The sequence below is a fragment of the Microplitis mediator genome, chromosome 8, assembly GCF_029852145.1.
Source record: "Microplitis mediator isolate UGA2020A chromosome 8, iyMicMedi2.1, whole genome shotgun sequence".
Taxonomy (NCBI): Eukaryota; Metazoa; Arthropoda; class Insecta; order Hymenoptera; family Braconidae; genus Microplitis; species Microplitis mediator.
This window is the reverse complement of record NC_079976.1, coordinates 15,630,253-15,652,618: the sequence shown is the minus strand read 5'-3', so window position 1 is coordinate 15,652,618 and position 22,366 is coordinate 15,630,253. Positions and strand designations below refer to the sequence as shown.

General features: G+C 33.2%; 1 protein-coding gene across 2 annotated transcripts in view; it reads left to right on the top strand.

The window, feature by feature from the left end:
* Window positions 1–22,366, top strand: part of LOC130673548 (neither inactivation nor afterpotential protein C-like) — a 1,009,353-nt gene that overhangs the window by 114,953 nt on the left and 872,034 nt on the right. For both annotated transcript variants that reach the window (XM_057478586.1, XM_057478585.1), the window contains exon 3: window positions 4,623–4,808. In XM_057478586.1, coding sequence (XP_057334569.1) covers window positions 4,623–4,808 — 186 coding nt within the window. The remainder of the gene's footprint in view (window positions 1–4,622; window positions 4,809–22,366) is intronic.

Sequence of the window (22,366 nt, the reverse complement as noted above, 5' to 3'; positions counted from 1 at the left end):
AAGTAAGATCTTAGTGAGGGAAATAATAATTAAATGGAATTTGAAATAATTGTATGAAATTTTATAAAGTTTTATACGATTTCATAAAATTATATAAAATTTTATACAATCTTATACAATTTTATATAATTTTATGAAGTTAGTTCTTAGAAGAGAAGTAATATTTAGATGAAATTTTATAAAATTTTATAAAGTTGTATACGATTTCATAAAATTATATGCGATCTTATAAAATCTTATACAAATTTATACAATTTTATAAAGTAAGATCTCAAAAGGGGAGTAATAATTAGATAAAATTTTATATAATTGTATGAAATTTTATAAAATTATATAATATTTCATAAAACTTTAGAGAACTTGATGCCACTATTGCATCTAGTGTAGGGTAGCATTTTGTAAAATTTGATAAAATGTCACACAATTTTATAACGTTTATTACAAATTATTATAAAAATTGTTAGAAATTCAAAGTAAATAAATAAAATTTTCAATGGCCATAAAAAAACAAAAATTCCATTTTTGCGGGCAAAATATGGTGATAAACAAATATGAAAATTATATTATAAAAAATATAATTGATTACCTAAATGTATGCAGGGTACCCCTAGAAAAATGTAAAAAAAAAAAAAAATTCTGAATATTGAATAAGTTTGATTTTATTAAAATTTTTTGTAAGTTATTTACATTAAGAAAAATTATATTTTACACAATTATTGGATGCAAAGGAAGATAAAAAAGTTTTTAATAGTTTTTATCATAATACAAAAGTCTTTAACATTTTTCGACCGGCACTAGATTCTTGAAAAAGTTTAACGAAAAAAATTCGAAATAATGCTCAATTATATTTACAAAAGTAATTTTGGGATGGTTATAATAGATTTAAAAAAAAAAAATTTTTTTTTATAAAATTTTAGAAGTACCTCGTTTTGCCTACCCCCGCCACCCCTTTCTCTTACATATTTATATATATATTACATAATGTGATAATTTTGAATTTAATGTTTTTAAATTTTTATTTTGTCAACTAGCAATTCAAATTAAATCGTCGTTACTCAAGAAAAAGTTCGAAGGTTTCGCCATTAATTCAAAAATAAAAATCAATAAATTTAATTAATTTTAAAATTTTATGTCCATTAACCAGTCGATAGTTGAATTATCCAAATCTTTTTTTTATATATAATTATAAATTAAACTATGAAATATGGCTGATAAGTATTCATGAGTAATCATAAATATAGCCATGAATATTTCTTAGCTACAAGTAACCAATAGACGAGCGGAGCAGACTACGATTCTTCAATAACAAAAGTTAAGCAGCATCGAGGGTGGCCATTAATTGGATGGGTGACCCGTCCCGGAAAAAAAAAATCATTTTATAAAACTTTATAAAATTTTATAAAATTTTACAAAATTTTATAAAACTTTATACTGAAAATGGCCTGGTAAAATTTTATGAAATTTTACAAAGTTTTATAAAATTTTATAAATTTTTATAAAACTTCATAAAATTTGATAAAACTTTATAAAATTTGATAAAATTTTACCAGGCCATTTTCAGTATAAAATTTTATAAAATTTTATAAAATGTTAGTACTAAAATTTTGTAAAATTTTATAAAATTTTACAAAATTTTATAAAAACATTTTTTCCCGGGCATTGCTAAAATTTAAAGATTCTAAATTAAAATAAAAAGAAAACCAAGGTGAAAACAGTTTTTGTGTTTGATTAATTAAAAATAAGTTAGTTAATGTTAACAACCTACCCTCGCTCGAACATCGCTTGCACGAGAGAGAGAGAGAGACGGCAATCAGTCCAAGGAACACAATTTAAGGGTCCAAGGGTCCACAACGAAAGAATTCCCTAGAAAAAAAAAAGTAATCGACGAAGAATTATCACCGTAAAGATAAGAGGTTTATAAGTGGCTATTTTCTCTTCTAAACTCGATAACAAAATTTCAATCAGCCTCAACTTAGGAGGAAATAAGGAAGTCATAATTTCATAACTGTATGTATCAGTTAACATATAATATATACATATAAATAGAAAGATACCTCTCTTTAGCTATAACTAGAATTAAAAGAAGATCCGCATCGAAACGTGTCCCTGAAAATAAAAAAAGGCTCGAACTAAACATTTGAGCCGAAAATTGCATTGGTTAGTCCGAACGCCTAATCCACGCAACCAAATATTAAATTAAATAATAGTCGGACATAACAATGGTATTTTAGCATGGTTATTCTTGTATGGGGAATTTTTTTTTGTGATAGTTTGAGTGGACACCTTTGGAAAAAAAAAATAAAAAAACATGTGCGTCTACTATTTTCTTTCTTTTTTTTTTCTTGTTAAATATAATGGAAACTCAATAAACGGAAAATGGTTAGCACTCTTGTTGAAGATACTAGGATTAAATCAACTATAACTCAACTATAACTTAAAAAAAAATAAGAACAAGTTTTTTTTCGTTTTTGTACACTCTGAACACTCTGTTTGTAAGTTTTCGTATCGTATAGTCAAATTATAACTCGATCGCATTCCAAAAACAAAGATTTATGCTAAAATTACAAAATACTGTAATTCTACAATAAAATTTGTAAAACAGAAACTAAGGTTTGTAAAATTTTAATGATTCATTTGTAATATTAATTGCAATATTTTTTCTATCATTTTTCTAAGAATTATATAAAATTTAATTACAAATATCTTTGGTAAATTTTAAAGGCTTTCGATTTAAAATCAACGTCCTGTTTTGTAAAATTACAACTCGTGTATAATAAATAAAAGTTTATGGCACAATTACAATAGACTTTGTAATTCTACGATAGAGTTTGTAAAAAAAAAGATTAAGGATTGTAAAATTTTAATGACTTTATTGTAATACTGATTGCAATATTTTATTGTAATTTTACTGAGAATTATAGAAAATTGAATCACAAATATCTTTTGTAAATTTTGAACGCTTTTGATTTAAAATCAACAGCCTGTTTTGTAAAATTACAACTCGTGTACGATTTATACACAAAGATGGTCAAATTACAACTCATTTTAGTATTTTTTCTAACACATCATGGAAAGTTACTCAAATAATGTTATAATCTTGAGTTGACATACTGTTGTAATAATAATTAAATAAATGCATGCCAGGACTGGTTGGTGGTTGGGACGTTGGAAAAATACGCATATTAAAAAATATAACAATATTTTCATTTGTCACAGCACATAACATCACTGGGTTACAAAATTAAATCATTGATTTAATTCATTAATACTGTTAATTGTCTGAGCTCATGAATACGTAATTAATTGAATGCAAATTAGAAAATTGAGCTCAAGTAATTGTTTGAAATAATTGAAGTAATTAATCTGAGTTTATTTGAACACTGATTTGATTGTAGAAATGTCATGAAAATAAGTAACATGAACTCAGAGGTTACGGAGTGAAGTTAATAGTTGAACACTTTAATAACTATGTTTAATAGCGTCAAATGCATAAATAATTGAGTTCATTGAGTTCTAATAATAATTATCACTTAATTCAATTGATTTAAATGAGCTTATAATAAATTTGAGTCTAGGTTGAACACTTCGTTGATTGTAAAAATGTCATGAGAAAAAGTAACATGAATTCAGAGGTTACCGAGCGAAGTTAATGAGTGAACACTTAATGATTATTTTCAAGAGCACCAAACGCATGATGTTTGAGTACATTAAATTCTCGAGAAAATTAAACACTTAGTTTAATTGATTGCAATGAGTCTAATAATAATAATTTCCACTGATTTTAAATTGGTTATGATTACATGGTAGCATGATAACAGCGACTACCGAGCGAGAATATTATTAAAATAAATAATTGAGCATCAGAATAATCAGGATAGTTATTAAATTAAGTCCTTTAGTTATATGAGCACTTGAATTAATTAATTGATGAATAATTAAGCATCTGGAATGGTTCCCGTCGGAAAAACCTTTTCAAAAACTTGGTCGTTGATCACTTGAATTCTGAGATCTTGATATTAATTATTATGTTGAGTTTTGATTTGTGAATTATATAATTTTGGAGCTCGATGATTTCTTGATTTATTTAAATAATTATTGTTATTTATTCTCTTGAGATGAGTGCGAAATAATGAGATTAATTGGAGCACGGGTTTACACTTGATATGCATAACGAAAGATGATGCCGTCGGTATTCTCGACACGAGGCAGGAAACAAGCGATGCGCATGCATCGCACTGCGCTGGTCAAGCTTAAATTTATGGACACTAGACACCTACATTAATTTGTATTTTTACCACACCACTGCTTTGTAAAAATATTATAGTTTTACAAAAATCTTTAACAGTGCAATACATAAGTTCTCGAAACAATGGAATTCGTAAAACCTACTTAATTAATTGAAGTAAATTTCGTCCAATAACTGTGAAAATTTTACTATTAAGATGGAGATACTAAATTCATTTATAAAAAATCGAGCTGAAAAAGGTGTTTATGTATGTCATAGTATCAATTATATATCCCGTTAATTCGAAGAAGCTCATAATAAAAATCATCTCTTGTGCTCACTTGAAGCACAAGTTATTTGTCATTTCTCTAAATAGAAAATCAATTTCTGTTTTCAGACTCACGAAGATGAAGTAAGCAAGATTATGCTTACTGAAGATTTAGCATCTTTAAGAGTTCTAACCGAAGAAAGTATACTCACTGAATTATATCAAAGATTACATCAAGGTGATTTCCACACATTCGTAGGTGACATATTATTAGTTTTGAATCCAAATGAACTGCAAGACATTTATGGAAACCAGGTAAGGCTTTCCATTAAACCCTTATCTTGAAATACTTCCAAAAGAACTAAACTAAAAAAAAATTTTTCACCGAATTTGAGCCCTTAATTTTAATTTTAAATACTCGCTAATTGAATTTGAAATTTTCCCATTCATTTAGCATGTAAAGTGGAGGTTTTTTGTTAAATTATCTATAGTTCAGCTGCATTTCACGTTTTTTTACTGTCCACAGGCAGACGTTGTAGGGGAACCTTTATACTTCAAAAGTTCCTACAGTAAGATTTATGTGACAGGAACGGTTTCAGAGTTACAAAATGTAAAAGTTGATTTTAATCGATTTTTGCTTAGTTTTTGAGTTTTTCGTAGAAAATTTTGTAGTTATCGAAAAAAAAATGACAAACTTGTAGGAAATCGACTTTGATACAAAAAAGGTCCCATAAGGCAAAGCTGTAGAATCGATTATTTCTGAAATAAATGGAATTATACATATGAAAATTCAAGATATCTTTGAAGTATCTGGTTTGTTAAATTAATAATTTAATTTTCATTTATTGAATGTTTTTTTTTTTGGACATTATATTATTTTGTCATAAAAATATAACTTACAAAAAATTTATTTACATACAACAACAGACCACTTTCTAAAAAAAACTTTTTTTTTTCTCAAATAACCCTATGTTTAAATAATTAATAATAATTGATTAACGATGAGAGGATCTGGTATGTGTGAATTGGCGGGTAGTGAATAATTTTATTTAACACTGAATTTTAGAAAATAATAACAATAAATATTTTATTTACACTATTTACATATACTGAGAATCAATGAGCATGAGAAAGCACTTGATAAATTGTTTTTAGCGTTTATTTTAATTGATTATCACTCACGTTCAACACGTGGCCGAGATGGCGTCGAGGCGCGAAGGATGCCTGTACACGCGATGAGACAAATTTATTTGAGAATAAATGAGATTTACTGATGAGAGCAAAATTAAAATAATAAATAATTACTTTGAATTATTTCACGCAAAATGCAACGATTTATTTTATGAGAGCGCAATTTATTATTAAGAGAAAACGAGATTATAAATTAGCACGAGGCGTCACCCATGAGAACTGTAAACTATATAAGAGAGAGAGCGTTAAAAAGAGTGAGAGAGAAAGCGCATCCGTCTTCTTCATCCCCACTCGAGCGGTCTTTGCGATAAGAATGCAACTAGCGGAGCCGCCAATGATTGATTACTGATCGACTGCACTGTCGATCATGTACCATCAGTAAGAATTATAATGAGAGCGCGGGAGATTTGAACACCCTGTTAATTTTTTTTCTTTTAATACACTGGTCACAAAAATTAAGGAATAGAAAAATTTAATCCGAAATTTTTAGGTGATTTTCAACATGCTGTAACTCGGTAAAAATGGTCGCAGAAGAAAACCAAAAAAAGCAAATTGTAGCCTCAAGCTTCTTGTTTCCAGATCTAGACCTTGAATTTTTCTATCATGCACGGTTCCGGAATAACCATAAGAAAACCGACGAAAAAAAATTTTCAAAATTTTTGCTCGTCTTCCAACAAGTCTATGGGCTTCAATAAATTTTTTTGGATAATCCGACCTTATGACCCTTTTAGTAAATTTTATGCCCTTTAATTTGGTGGCCTGAAGAAGTCTCTACGAAGATTTGGCGCCGAGTTATCATTGATTGAGTTATCATTGATCAAAGAAAAAAAGTCCATTTTGGCTTCGATAATCAATAACTCCGGACGTATTGGTCGTATAAAGAATGGAAGCAGGATTCTGAAAACTGGAAAACATTATCTATAAGGCAAAAGTAAGGCTTTTGATAGAAAAAATTTTTTTAAAGCGATATTGTTTAGTAAAAAACAGGTCAAAATTGAAAAATTTAAGAATATTCGGAAATCTTGCTATAACTTTCAATATAACGGATAAACAAAGGATGTCTTCGTTTTTTTTTCATACTCAAAGTGTCTTGAAAAGCCCCTGAAAATTACAAATCGCTGCGATTTTTCTTTCTCAGTGCCCCGAATCTTCAAATTTATCGATTTTGTCAAAAAAAATTCCTCTAATTTTTTTTTACCGCTGTAACTGCATCTGCTTTAAATATCAACTTAACAAACATACGCTTTAAGTAACGCTAATGCCGATGGTAAAAAAAATTTGAGGAATTTTTGTTGACAATGATAAATCGTTACGGATACAACAAAAAAAAAAATTTTGAAAACAAATATTGTTTGAAAAAAAAAATTTTTGAAAAAAAAAGAAATTTTTTTTTTTCAATTTTTTTCGACAATCAATCTTTTTGATCAAGGAAATGAAGTTTATTGGTGAAAACAAAAATTTTCTAATCGAAAAAATGAACAAAAACCGAGAAACTACCAATTATGGTGATTTTTGACAAAATCGATAAATTGAAAGCTTCGGGGCACTAAGAAAAAAAAATCGCAGCGATTTGAAATTTCCAGGGGTTTTTCAAGACACTTTGAGTATGAAAAAAAAATGAAGACATCCTTTGTTTATCCGTTATATCTAAAGTAATAGCAAGATTTCCGAATATCCTTAAATTTTCGAATTTAGACCTGTTTTTTACTAAACAATATCGCTTTAAAAAAATTTCTCCTATCAAAAGCCTTACTTTTGCCTTATAGAAAATGTTGGCCAGTTTTCAGAACCCTGCTTCTATTCTCTGTGCGACCAATACGTCTGGAGTTATTGATTATCAAAGCCAAATTGGACTTTTTTTCTTTGATCAATAATAACTCGGCACCAAATCGTCGTAGAGACTTTTTCAGGCCACCAAATTAAAGGGCATAAAATTTCCTATAAGAGTCATAAGGTCGGATTATTCAAAAACATTTATTGACGCCCATAGAATTGTTGAAAGACCAGCGAAAATTTTGAAAATTTATTTTCCGTCGGTTTTCTTATGATTACTCCGGAACCGTGCATAATAAAAAAATTCAAATTTCAGATCTGGAAACAAGAAACTTGAGGCTACAATTTGCTTTTTTTGGTTTCCTTCTGCAACCATTTTTTACCGAGTTACAGCATGTTGAAAATCACCTAAAAATTTCGGTGATTTTTTTTCTATTCCTTAATTTTTGTGACCAGTGTATTTGTTGATTTTATTTTTTTCAATAAATTTTTTTTTATAATTAAAACATTTTTTTTTTTCACAGAAAATTTATTAATTTCGTATAAAAAATTTTTACTAAATTTTTATCGGCTGTCCATTGTCCAATGAGTGTTTCTTTTTTCTTATTGACATATCAGGTCATTTATAGAGTGAACTCTATTTAAGTTACTTAATTATACCATGATTCCCACGAATTGTATTTATGTATTGTAACGGGTTTTTCGCCACCGGGGATCTATCGGAGTGAAGTCCGAATACACTTAAGATTTTTGGCAACCGTGTTCAATTATTGTTAAGTCGGGCGCCAGGTGAATTTATAATCACCAATAAACAATGGTCGAAATGTCGGCTCAGGGTGGCGGATCGGGGAAAGGTCAGGCACTTAAGATTACGATAAATAATTGATCAGAATTAACACAAAATAATTAGTCGTATATTAAACACAAAAATATTGATCGGTGTCACAAAAGTAATCGGTTACAAACAAAATAACCAATTGCCGTTGTCGGCTTGACTCGATATAAACAAAACGAAATTGCTCGTAGTTGAGTGGAAAACAAAACCAGTCCATTGCTAATAAAAAAACACAGTCAGTTGACGAAATGAGAATAAAATCATTTCATTGTTCGGAGACACATATACAGCGGAAGTATGAACGAAATACTTGACGAGTGACGTCAGAGTATTCTTACACGGCGAGGTGACAAGACTGCTGTTGCGAATGAGACACGAATAATCCGTAATTCTCAGAATTGCTCGAACGAAAGAAAATAAAATATAAAATAATATTTTGATTCGGTAACGCGTTGAATTACACTATCAAATGATTATTGTTCACTAGTTCACGATGGCGGTTATTTGTGCACAGAAAAAATTAGATTATTGTTCACACAGATAATATTCGTTGTTCAAACTCGAATTGGTCGTACCAGTCATAAATCGCGTTGGTTGAAATCGAAATCGGAATTGTTCTTTTAGTCGGAGTCGAATTGGTCAAAATTAAACAAAATAACGCGGCCGTTCAGTACTGAGTCTATCCCGGATCACTCGTCAATCCATGCGTTGGATCGATTGGTCGGTCGAAGTCGAAATGTTTCATTATAGGTGTCACCAGAATTGGCTCACCGGATAACGATTCATTATATTCAAATAATATTTAAATAATACTGAACCACGGGTCGATGTGGAATTTTCTCATGTTACAACACCTTTCCCCAGACGTCGACACGGGGTTTCGAGGTGGTGGGTCGGTTTGGTCAAGTCGATTGGCAATTGTTTTTCGTTGTCTTTGTTCGGTATCCTCAACAAGTTGAACCTCGTAACCTGTTGAGTACTCGTTACAGTTCTTCCGATTGGCTCGGTCCGTTGTTCTTCGGAAATCGTGTGATCGGTGGCTTTTGGTTGGTCCGGTCACTTTTCGACCTGGATTAGTATCGATTGCAGGTCCTACATGTCGGATTTGGGCCGTTTTCAGCTCCACAGGACCAGCAGTAGCTGATTCATCAAGGTTTCGGACAGTCATGATGTCCATGACCTGTCTGTCGGCAATTGAAACACCCACCACGTAATTTATCTTCGATGATCGGTGCTAAGTCGACTCGTTGGGTTCCATCGTTGACAGTACTTGTTGGAGTCACTGTGCCGATTTGTGCAGTCAGTCCATGTCGGTTTTCCGGGGCCGGTTTCGGCGGTATCGTCAATGGCGTTGTTCTGTCAGATTCACTTGGTTCACGGTTGTTGAACTCATCAGCGGGTTATCTTCGGTTGTTCTTTTTCTTCGGTTCAGTCTTCTTTGTACGTTGGACTTAATCTGTGTACGTTGTTCATCACCGTACGCGGTATCAATGGTTGCGATCTTCAGGGTTTCAATAGTGCGGTTCTTTTGTGCGTACCGATTCGGATGATACGCACATTCTGGAATCGCGCTTCCTTCCGGAGATGTTGGCGGTCGTGGTTGGTTTCATTTGCGCGGAATGTTGAATTTACGAACTAGTTCGTATAATTGATCGAAAGAGTCGAATTCGGATCGTTGTATCGTCGAATGATACTCGGATCTCAGGCCGTTGACTGCAAAATCGAGTTGAAACTCTATCGGCAACTTTTTCGATACTCTGGTCCACATACAGATCAGAGCATCCAAATAATTCAATCCGAGTTCTAACGCACCCTGCGTTCTGTTGACGATGTCGCCAAGTAGACGACATTCATAATCGAGTTCTCCAAAACGGTTTCGTATTTCGGTGACTAATTGGTCATACGTGTCGATCACATGTCTCACGGTATTCTTCGAGCCATATCAGGAATATCTCGATGCGATCCTGATCGTGTCCTGAGAACTTCAGGTTTCATTTAGCGACGTGTTCCAACATCGCTGGCTGATAACGAGCTTTCCTAGCTCGTGACAAGTCATAGGCGGTATTTGATTGGATTGCATATTACCCCTTGGAATTAGCTCGGATATGTCGTCTCAGCGGCCTGTAATTCCATCGAAGAATGTATCAGAGTTGATGTCGCGGTGCCAGTTTGCAAACTGGTAGTCGGTAAGGGGTTTGTCGTTGACGAAATCGGTCGTGTCGGTTGTATTCAACTGCCATCAAGCCTCCCCAGACGTCGACACGGGGAACTAGTCGCAATTTATCTCAAACACTGGTACTTCAAACGATCACAAACGTCCACCCCTTCCGGATGCTGTAAACAACAAACACCACTACGAGAACGCACCACCAAAAAGAATTAATAACAATGATATACCAAAAAAATAAGTCTTTATTATGGACTATAATATCAGTATTATTAACGGACAGTAATCAATGAACTTATACTAATAATACAAAAAAACTCAACCCAACGGTTGTCCATGCCGGTGTCGGCTTTATGTGAGCTTGCCGCTTACAGCTATCTTGCGTGTACCCATGCTCAGCACACTTCACATAAATCGTAAACAAAAACAATAATAATTCATCATACAAAACAAAACAAAAAACAAAATCACCCTCAACGGGTTTTTCAGGCCGTTATCGGCTTTTCTAAACAAAAAGAAAATATTATAATAATCAAACAAAAAAAAACTTTATCAACATGATAACCCCAAAAAACTTCCATTAAAACCATACACGAAAGGATTAGGTTCGAAACGGGTTATTTCAGCCCATATAACTTTGGACAACAGTAGGGGCACTCTTCAGTCTTGACCCCCTGCTGGTTACAACTCCCACATCTCGTTCCTCTGCGGAACGGGCAGACTCGGGCGGTATGGTCCAAACTACAGTTGGGGCAAAGAACGTAGCGTGTTCTAGGGCGGTCGGATTCTCCCTAAGCTGCCAAGCTAACTTCTCGGCATTCTGACGAGCCACCTTCGGCGGCAGATCAGGCAGGACCATTCGGGGAGTGGTTAATTATTAGCTCGACCGCCTCCAAAACTTGCTCACAGTAATGTTTCTCGTATAGCCCACAATCTGGGCATGGATACGGCGCCGTAATCGGTCTCAACCAGCCGCGTTTGGGCATGGCTGCAGCTCGTAGTTTGGCTAGGGCACGATCTCGTTCAGTCGGCTTTGGCGGTGGTGGTGGTCAGATAGCGACCACTCCCATGCGTCGAATACGTTCCTCGTACTCCTCGGCAATGGCAGCGTTAACAGCGGTGGGGTCTCTCAGGTGCATCCTTTTCAGGACTGTCCTGAGATCGACGGTAGCAGGTTTCATTAGTAATCTGGAATAAACCCATAACCAATGTTCATGCTATTAGTACACACAACAACAAAATCATGCATCGAGCCTCGTTATTTATCTAGTTCGTCGTCGGTTTCCGGTACGCGGACTAATCTTAATTCTTTAACGTGTTGTTGACCTGCGGATCGACCTCGAGTATCGGCCAGCTCGTATACGAGGGGTGAAACTACATTCGATACCGTATAAATTTCGGTCGAGAATTTACGGGCTAATTTTGATGAAAATCGTTCCACGCCGCGAGACAAAACGTGTTGCCGGACTCGTACCCGGTCACCTACGGCAAATCGGACATCTCGATGATGTCGATTATAATATCGGGCTTGTTGTTCAAAGCAACGGCCTAGATAATCCGCTATTAAATCATGTAACTGCGACAGTCAGTTAATTCGATTCAACCACGCGTCCGTATCTGGACACAGAATTTCCGAGGCACCCTCTAACTTACGTCGATAATATTTCGAGGCTTTCGGTGGCCATCCATAGTTCAGCATCGCCGGTGATACGTATAATGAACTATGAACCGCGGTATTATAAGCATGTCGAAACTCGTGGACATGTTCGTCCCACAGCCGTTGATCTAGTTCAACGAACGATATAATCATAGTTTTTAATACTCGGTTAACCCATTTTACGGTATTTGCCTGAGGATGATACGGCAGGATTTGGGAATGATGGACGCCATACGCTGTGGCAACTTCTTCCACCAGTTTATTTGTAAACTCGGTACCGTTCTCGGTCAGTAGTACTTCCGGACATCGGAATCGGTGCACAATTAATTTATCGAACTCTTTGATAATATTCGGGCCGTCAGCCTTCTTCAGGGGTACCCACTCGATCCATTTCGTGAACAAGTCCTGAAATACGAGCATGTATTCGTTATGGGACATGATAAGCGGAAACTCAATGCAGTCTGCAGCCACTACCGTCCACGGATTCGTGACTACTCGTCGTCTCATCAAACCTGCGGGCTGTTGTTGCGATACTTTCGATGTTTGGCATATTTCGCAATCACCGACGAATTTCCGAACATCCTCGATCAGACCTGACCAATAGTAGTCCATCGCTACTCGATCCACGGTTTTCTCTATGCCCAGGTGACCTGCACGAGGCGGACAGTGATTTTCTTCGATTATGCCCTCGCGGGCAATTTTCGGTGGTACCAATTTCCAGACATCCAAGTCTTCTAAGGCATCGATCAGGTGATTCCAGTATTTCCCGTTTACAGCGGGTATGCCAGTCGTCGATTAACTCCGCGGCCGAAATGTCGTCATTAAACGCCAATTGGTCATCAATCGCAATAACTGCGGTTAAAAAGTCATCGGTTTCTTTGTCCTCGTACATACGAGACAAAGCATCAGGCACGACGTTTAACGATCCTTTCCGATCTTCGATCGGAAATTGGTACTCCGCTAATCGCATTGCCCACCGGCTTAAACGTGGCGTTTTACATATTTAATCCCGGAGCCATCGTAAACTACTATGATCAGTTATCACCTTGAAGTGAGAACCTTCCAAGTATCGTCGAAAATGTTTGCATGCCCATAAAACGGCGAGACATTCCCGTTCGGTTGCTGAACAGTTCCGTTCAGCCCGGTTCATGACGCGACTCGCATATGCGACGACTCGTTCTTCGTCTTCATACTGTTGGGTCAATACGGCACCCAATTCAGTCGCGCTTGCATCGGTTTGCAAAACGAACGTTTTCGAGTAGTCCGGGCACGATAACACAGGGGCAGTTGCAAATGCAACTTTCAACGATTCAAAAGCTGACTCCTGTTCCAGACCCCAGTTCCATAGAACTTTCTTGCTCGTTAATCGTGTTAACGGTTCAGCGATCGTTGCAAAGTTCGGGATGAATCGGTGGTACGACAAAGCCATACCAATAAAACGTCGTGGTTTTTTTTATGTTAACCAGTCTCGGAAATTCAACCACCGGTTTTAATCGGTCAGGGTCAACCAAAAGACCCTTTTCGTTCACTCTTTACCCCAAATAACAGACTTCTTTGTACAGAACTCGCATTATCGACGTTAATCTTTAAGTTTGCTTTCCTCAAGGCGTTGAATACTTCATCAAGTACTTTGAGATGTTCTTTAAACGGTTTGGTGACGATGATCAGGTCGTCGAGATATCCAAATACATGAAGACCACGCCGTTGATCTAACATGGTGTCAATTAATCATTGAAAATGTGGTGGCGCACCTGCCAGTCCAAATGGCATACCGACATATTGGAACATGCCTCGTCCTGGCACGCAAAACGCGGTATATTCTAGGCTATCGGGGTCAAGCTTGACTTGACGATATGCATGTTTCAAATCGATCTTTGAAATAAATTTGGCACCACTCAATTGGTCCATAATCCACGTCATTAACGGTAACAGATATGCGCACGGTTTCAAAATTTCGTTGAAACGTCGGAAATCCAAACACATGCGATAATCGCCGGTCGGTTTACGTACCATGATGATGGGGTTACACCATCCACTGGTTGACGGTTCAATTATTCTAGCCGCTAATAATTCGTCGACTAGTCGGCACATTTATTGTTCGATGATTGGTGAGGTCGGATAAGTCCGTTATCGGATCGAGTCATGACCTTGAACGTCGATTTTATGTGTCATGAGAGTCGTAAAAGTCGTTTCACCGGTATATCGAATATCCGGTAGTCGTCGGGTTGATAAATCGTCGAGTGCGGCTTTCTGGTCGGGAGGCATTTCCATAAGGGCGGATATTTCGTCGTTCTGAAGCCAACTCTTGGCTTGCCAGTCGAAGATGTTGGATTCTCGTTTTGTCCACCATTTACCGGTCGCTCCATCGGATCCGATGCCAAATGTCTTGATGGCATCCATGCTCAAAATCATGTCATAGAATAAGGTCGGTATTACATGGATTTTTAGCGGCATCACTTCATTATCGATGCCCACTGGTAACGTTAAAATCAATTTGACGGTCATAAGTGACCCGTCGGCCACTGCAGCGGTTCCTATCAGTGTTTGGCGAACTCGTGAGCCCAAATCATTGACCGATTCTCGTTCATGCAACATTCATTAACAAGAATCGAAATACGCAATAGCGAATAATGAACATAAAAAAAAACTAACACAACAATACTAAAATAAAATGAGTAACAAATCAATGTCAAAATCACCACATTTCACATCAATGTCAAGTTTCAATTGTTTAATACATAAATCAACGTCGTACCAGCGGAATCACTCGAGTTGTCAAATCGCACCAAGCTCACTTACCACAATAAAGTGATTTATTTAAGAAACAACAAAAAATTAAGATTCTGGCGTCAAATCGAGTTTTTCCTCGAAACGAATTACTTAGACTCGCTCACCGGTCGATGATCTCGTAGTTTACCCTTTCGTCTCCACGTGGTCGATAAAATCGAAAATGGTAGGCCGGGGACGGCGTCTTAACTCTCCAACAGGTGATGGATACACCAAGACAATTAATTAGTGTCGACCTTGACTTGCTCGAACACCGAACTGCGTTGCTGTTGACCAGTTGATCAAAACTTGAATCGGGTGTCGATCCGCACGCGGATGGAAAATCACCGGTATCGGTGTCGTACGAGAAACCCTCGGCACGGATTTCTCACGTCGATTTATAATTTATTTATTACTTCTTATTATTTATGAGCCGGTGACTCATTGAGTTATATCAAATCGCAAAAATTTCTGCTGGCAGTAGTACGGCATAACGTCATCCCTCGGCTATTGTCGGCTATTGGCGTCGGGTTGGGCATGTGATCGTGTCGGCGACTCCTCTTGGGCTCTGATGACCAGCAAACGAGTACCTAAATTTCTAAAACTGCCCCGATACCAACTTAAGCTAACTTAATTACTAACGAACATATTACTATTATTATTATTATTATCAAATATCTCGAGTCTCGGATCCGTCTCGTACCAAGCTGCCAACTGAACGATAAAATTAACATACGCGGGAAGAATTGCTCAAAAAGTTATTCAAAAATCGTGATCGGCCAAGTCAAAATACGGCAGCTTTCAAAATAAACATAACCTTACATTGTCTAATAATAATGTAAGGATTAAACAAATAAAATGACCACGTGTCAGCGTAAAATTATAAAATGAAATTGAAAATGTCACAGTATATGTATAGAAATCATGTCTCCTCAAATTCATATATTCTCCACTGCACAAAAATTTTTCTAAATTTCCTAAAAATTTCACGAGGCGAAAATATATTCTTACATCTATAATAATAATAATATATGAGTATACATAAACTTAGCTGGTAAACAGCCGTGAAAATATATGAAAAATATGACATGCAATATGAAACCGTTTCTTATGAATTTCACCCCTAGTCCAGTCGAGTTAGGCCTAAAAAGTAACTCTTCCTCACGAAAATTCCTGGCCAACTAATTTTTTCACAGAATGATTCAGAATATGCTAAGACTACGATAACCGAAAAGATCCAACAGCAAAGTGCTTAGCAAATATGTTTTTTTTTTTTAAAATGGTCAAAATTCCGATTTAACGCGAATATTTAACAAACTATAGCACATGGTAAAAAAAAACTTTAATAAAACTTAAAGAAAAAAAAAATGATGAATACAATGAGCCCTTATTCAAGTTCCTAAGAGCTGTAGTTTGTAAATTATTTAAATGTTAATTAATTATCTCGTCAACTCGATGTTATTTTTTATACATCGCGCGCGCTCGTTCGGGAAATTTAATATTTGAAAAACTACTTTTAATTTTCTAGCTGAAAGACATTCATATTTAATTTAACGGAAAAATTAAATAGTAATCAAATTTTTATTCCTATAAAAAAGTTTTTGTCTTTAATTCATGATGCAAAATATTTCTTGCTCCGAAAAATCCTTTTTTTCTGAATATAGGTGTGTGAACAATTCGACCTTACAAATTGATCATGTCGAATCGAATACTATTATTTGGATCGAATAATTCGGAATATTTCAATTATTCGTCAGTTTTCGGATTATTCGGGGTGTAACGTGTTGGCTTGCTAGACGTTTCCCTGCTGGTTTAGCTCGCCGGAGTCCAAGGATCGTTTGGGAAAAGTGCGATTAAATTTAATAATGATAAATAATAATAAATAGAAAATGATTGAAATACAATTTAAACGAAAATTAAATATAAATTTGCCTTCCTTTATTTAACAATGTTTATACGTGGTAAACAGGATTACAAAATAATCATAACAATATAGTTCACAATTAAACAGTAATATAAATTAAGAACATTAATCAATAATTTACGCAGGGCCGTATACTGTAGGAAATGAGAAGAAAAGGGTTACTAGTACCGAGTCTATCCGTTCGTGGCGTTAAATTCATGGTTCCGGAGGTACGGTCTTTGACAGAGGGTCAAAATACTGAGATATCTGGTCAACTTACCTCAAGTTCCAAAAGGAAGTATTGCGGTAGGATGAAGATAAATATTTAGTTAAATTAATATTCTGCTGATTATTTATCGTCCAGACTGGTTGATCTGATACGGGTTTTCCATTGGTACTCAAAGATTCAAGCAGCCGTTGTATCAGTGGAAGCAAAATAATTTATTTGTCCCTCTGTCGACGGCTCGGGTACTAGTAATAATAATCTAAGAAAAAGTATAAGTATTTTATCGTTAACACCAAGTGTTTTTTTTTTTTTTAATTTTGCTGTTTTCGATCCATAAGCTTACGAATGAATGTGTTGAAAGATACAGAATAATTCATTTTCATGAAAAGAATTAAATAATACAAAGTAACTTAGAAAAAATAAGCCTACGAATGGTTATACCATAAGGGAAGTGATAATCCTTTTGCGCGAGAAAGAAATAACTTAGATACATAAGCTTACGGATGGATAGACTATAAGGAAATAAATAATCTCTTTCCTTTAAAATTAAATAATACAAAATAATAAAATGATACGAAAAAAATATAAATGATACGAAAAACAGTCACGATTAATTTCAGCGAAATATAAATCATAAAATAATATAATAATTATTTCTAAAAAAAAAAAAAAATATAGAAGGATTGCTCTGAGAGCTTAACAAAATTATATTTGATATATTTTTTTTTTTAATTATTTTTTTTTTGTCTTTTTTGAATAACTATTTACAGGAACTTTACAGGGGATTGTTAAATTATTCGTCATTTGTATCTTTACTGGCCTAGGTATGTAATATACTATAAATGGATCAATTCGTAGCTTACATGTTTTTTTTTAACAATACTAAAAATTAAAAATATGTTCTTTTCCGTTAGTTATTTTATTTTTTATTGAAATCGATGGCCTTATTATTATAATATCCTAAAATTAAAATGTAAAAAATATTTTTATAATTTTATTGCAACTATTTATTTGCTAGTTCACATAATTCTCTTATATATAACTGTCCATTAACTGGAATGAAAATGATAATAAAAATAATAATAATAATAATTATAATGATAAAAATAATGATAGTATAGTATTAATAATAATGGCAAATATAAAAATAATAATTATGAAATCGTAATTAAAACGAAATTTACATTGATAAAAATGTATTTTAAATGTCATCATCAGATGAATCAGAAAATTCATCATCGTCTATGGGAACATCTAAGAATTCTTGAACTTCCTTTTTGTCGTTTACATCTTGAGTAATTTGAGTAATTTAAAATAAATTATTTTCAGCTTATGCACAAACGTCCTTTCATGCCAAATTTTATTCCATTAATACTTTTGTTGGAACAAATAATTTTTTGGAAATATTTAAAATTTTGCTGTAAAGCATGATATGTATATATTTAATCATATGCTAGCTTTTATTTATAATTTTAGGATATTATAATAATAAGACAATCGATTTTACGCTGAGAAAATGAAATAATATTGTCCAAACAAGAATTTCGTGGTTCGAGAAATGCGATTCGAATATTCATTTTATTATTATTAATTATCAATTTCTTGAGTAAAGATGATCAAATTTATTTTTGTTATTATATGCATTTGATATTATATTGTGGGTAAACAAAAAAATAGCTGTACTTGAATTAAATAAAAATTATTTCCATCAATTCTACAAATTCTGGAAACAAAATTATATATTCTCCACGATTATCAAGAATATGTTTTTGTGTCAAGTAAATATTCTTCATAAAAGTATTTTTTTTCTCAGTGTAATAAAAAATGGAATAAATTATGGAAAAGAACATATTTTTAATTTTTAATATTGTTGAAAAACATTTACGCTACGAATTGATTTATTTAATTACTTTTCATAAGAATAAAAATTTGATTACTATTTAATTTGTTCGTTAAATTAAATGTAAATGTCTTTCAGCGAGAAAATTAAAAGTAATTTTTCAAATTTTAAATTTCCCGAACGAGCGCGAGCGCAGCTTCGTCATGCATCGTCACGCTTCGGCATGTAACAGCTTGTGTATAAAAAATGACATCGAGTTGTCGAGAAAATTAATTAACATTTAAATAATTTACAAACTACAGCTGGTAGGAACTTAAATAAGGGCCCATTTTATTCATTATTTTTTTTTCTTCAAGTTTTATCAGGGATTTTTTTTACCATGTGCTATAGTTCGTTAAAAATATTCGTTAAACCAGAATTTTGACCATTTTTTTTATAAAAAAAAGGCCATTCGGCAGCCAAAATGAAAGTAGATTTCTTATTATTTGATTTTTTTTACCGTTCAAATATAAGTTAATAACGGAATAAAATTTTTTTGACATTTTATTGAAAATCCTCATCATTCTCATTATTTTCATTTTAATGTCAAGCTCTTAAAATCCATCAGAAGACTATTTTTTTTCGAGCATGACATTAAAATGAAAATAACTAGAAAACAATGCGGAGTTCGAAAAAACTTTATTAGAAATAACTTTTAGGGAATAAAATTGTCTACAAAAAAGGACTGTTGATATTTTGTAATAAGTCTGGTAGTTTCGCCGGAAGAGTAGAAAATCTCACAATTTAATATGAATTCGACTTCAACCTCTAATAACTTTTGAACAAATAGATTCCTCAAAAAATGATAAGAATCTTTTTTTGTAGAGCATTCAATTTCCTACAAAAATATGCCTGCGATTTATTCCTATGACGCATCGTTAGCTACTTATAAAAATCAGAAGACGTAAAAAAAATTTTTTCCATGTTATTCTTATGGGAAATAGAAAAGTGCAATGAGGAACCTCTTAATGTTAATATTAAGAGCTCTAATTTTCACAGGCGTCTTTTTTTATCTAAATGAAATTTTTAAACCTGTTCGGAAGAAAAAAAAAAGTTTGTTATTTTTTGGATCACCCTAATATATATATATATATATATGTATACATACATATAAAATTTTTTTAACGGATGGTATTTTTGAACTCTACTCAACTAATTATGATAGTTTATGACGAAATTCCTTGAAAAATCGACCATGAGGACAAATACAATAGTTAGATTTTTAAAAAAATCTACCTAAAAATCAGAAAATTATAAGTATAATGCCAAAAATTAAAGCTAACTAAATGAGCTTCAGAATAATTTTTCATGAAAATGCCCTACATGTTTTGATTTGACGTTATTCAAAGATAAACATGCATATATTGAAACTATCGGACCAATGGTATTTCAGATCCTATTCGAAGAATTATGATCGATTGTGGTTTTATTCCTCGAAAATTCTACCATAAGGTCCAAGGCAATAATTTGCTTTGAATGAAATCCACTAAAATAATAATCTAAGATTAAAATTTGATTGTGATATATCAAAGTGTCATACTTGAAATTAGTACTAATATTTGGTATAAAAAGCCTATTAGGGTATCAAACGACAAGTTGATAAAGAGAATATGATCATTGATCATCATAACTAATGTTAATCTTGTTATTGATATATCATATCATATATACACTGTCGACAGAACAAAATTGTATGTACCCACTGAATTGAGATGTTTGGATTCTATAAGTGTCACACTGCAATAATATTAATTTAAGTAGCTCCATGAATTTACTAAGAAGTAGGAGAACTAATGCAATAGCAAAATCTCATTCAATGGATGGTAAAATAAGTAATTCCATTGGTCTAGGCACATATATAAGCATGAAAATTGAAGCTTATTTGAAGAGCTTTCAGATGAATTTTATAGAAATTCGATAAGTTATCACATTCAGAAGATATTGAAGAAAAAATAAATAAAAACATCAACTTTGGACATTTTGAAATTTTTGAATTGCTATAGCTTCTAAACTAATCGACTGATTGCGCTCATTTACAAACTCGAACAAAGTAGTCATCCACAAAATACGGATACTTAGTTTTAAGGTGATCGGTTTGAAATTTTGGCTATAATCGAAGCGAAAACCTGCATACAATTATTTCTTATAATATTTTGTAAATATTCAAAACCATTTATCTATCAGAAAAAATGGTCAAATCAATGAGCTGTAAAGTCAAAATTGTAAGCAATCGAACAAGCTTTCACATAGAATAAACAAAATGAATAACAAAACATAACAATATAGAGAAAAAATCCTAGATTGCGCTAGTACGATAAGTTAATCAACAGAACTACCAACCGGCGATCGTGGCCGAGCGGTCTAAGGCGTAAGACTTAGATCTCTCGAACACGATCGTTGGCCATGCGTGGGTTTCAATTTCAGTGGAAGCTGAAAGAATTTTTCACGCATGAAGTGTGAGGTCTTTCGGATCTGAGATTCGTCCCGATGCCGACATTTATATAAGATCAGTATAAAGATAATGAATTTGATTTGGTGTACTGTAATCTGTGGACTGGGTTTTCTTAGGCTCAATGGAACTGTGTTCCCAAGCGTTCTTGTTGAAAAGCGACCAGGCTTGCTTTAATTAAAAAAGAAAAAAAAAAAAACAGAACTACCAACATTTAAAACAAAATTCTCAGATTTTACAATAAAACTCTCAGATTAACCGGAAAAATATATTCAATTATTGATTTTATGAGGAAAAAATTTAGAATAAAATTTTTAATAAACAAATTAAAAATAGTAAGTCGTGATTTTGTAGATAAAAAGAATTCAAAACAAAATATTCAAGAAAAGTTGATTAGAAAATATTGTATACCGAGGAAAAAATTAAGTACAAAGTAAATACTTTAATTCTATTAATATGAGCTGCAAATCTTATGAATATTTCTGAAATTCATGAATTTAATGGATAAATTTGAAAAGTTATTAAAAAATTATTAAAATCAGAAAGCATTAGGGTTCGGATACGAATATCTTTTAAACGGTTAGAGTAATCAATTAAACACATCAAACCTTTTTTGTAGAGCGTTAAATTTCCTACAGAATAATATCACGCTCATTCGACAATAATTATTTTTTGATGAGGTAGAAAATTAAATTAAAAAATTTTTTTTGATAAATTCTCTAAACTTTGATCTCGGATATCTTTGAAATGGTTAAAGTAATCGCTTACACATATCAAATCTTTTTTATAGATCATTCAATTTTCTAGAAAATTATGTATAAAGATTTTATGAAAAAATTGATTAATACTGAGATATGATGTTTTTTATAACGGACTAAAGAAAAAGTGGAAAACTGCGATGAGGAAGATCTTCCTATTAATATTAAAAGCTCAAACTTTCTTAGTATTTTCTAGAGGTGCCTGAGAACCAACTTTTCAATGTCGGAAGTTAAAAAATAAATATTCGCTTTTTTTGAATCAACCTAAT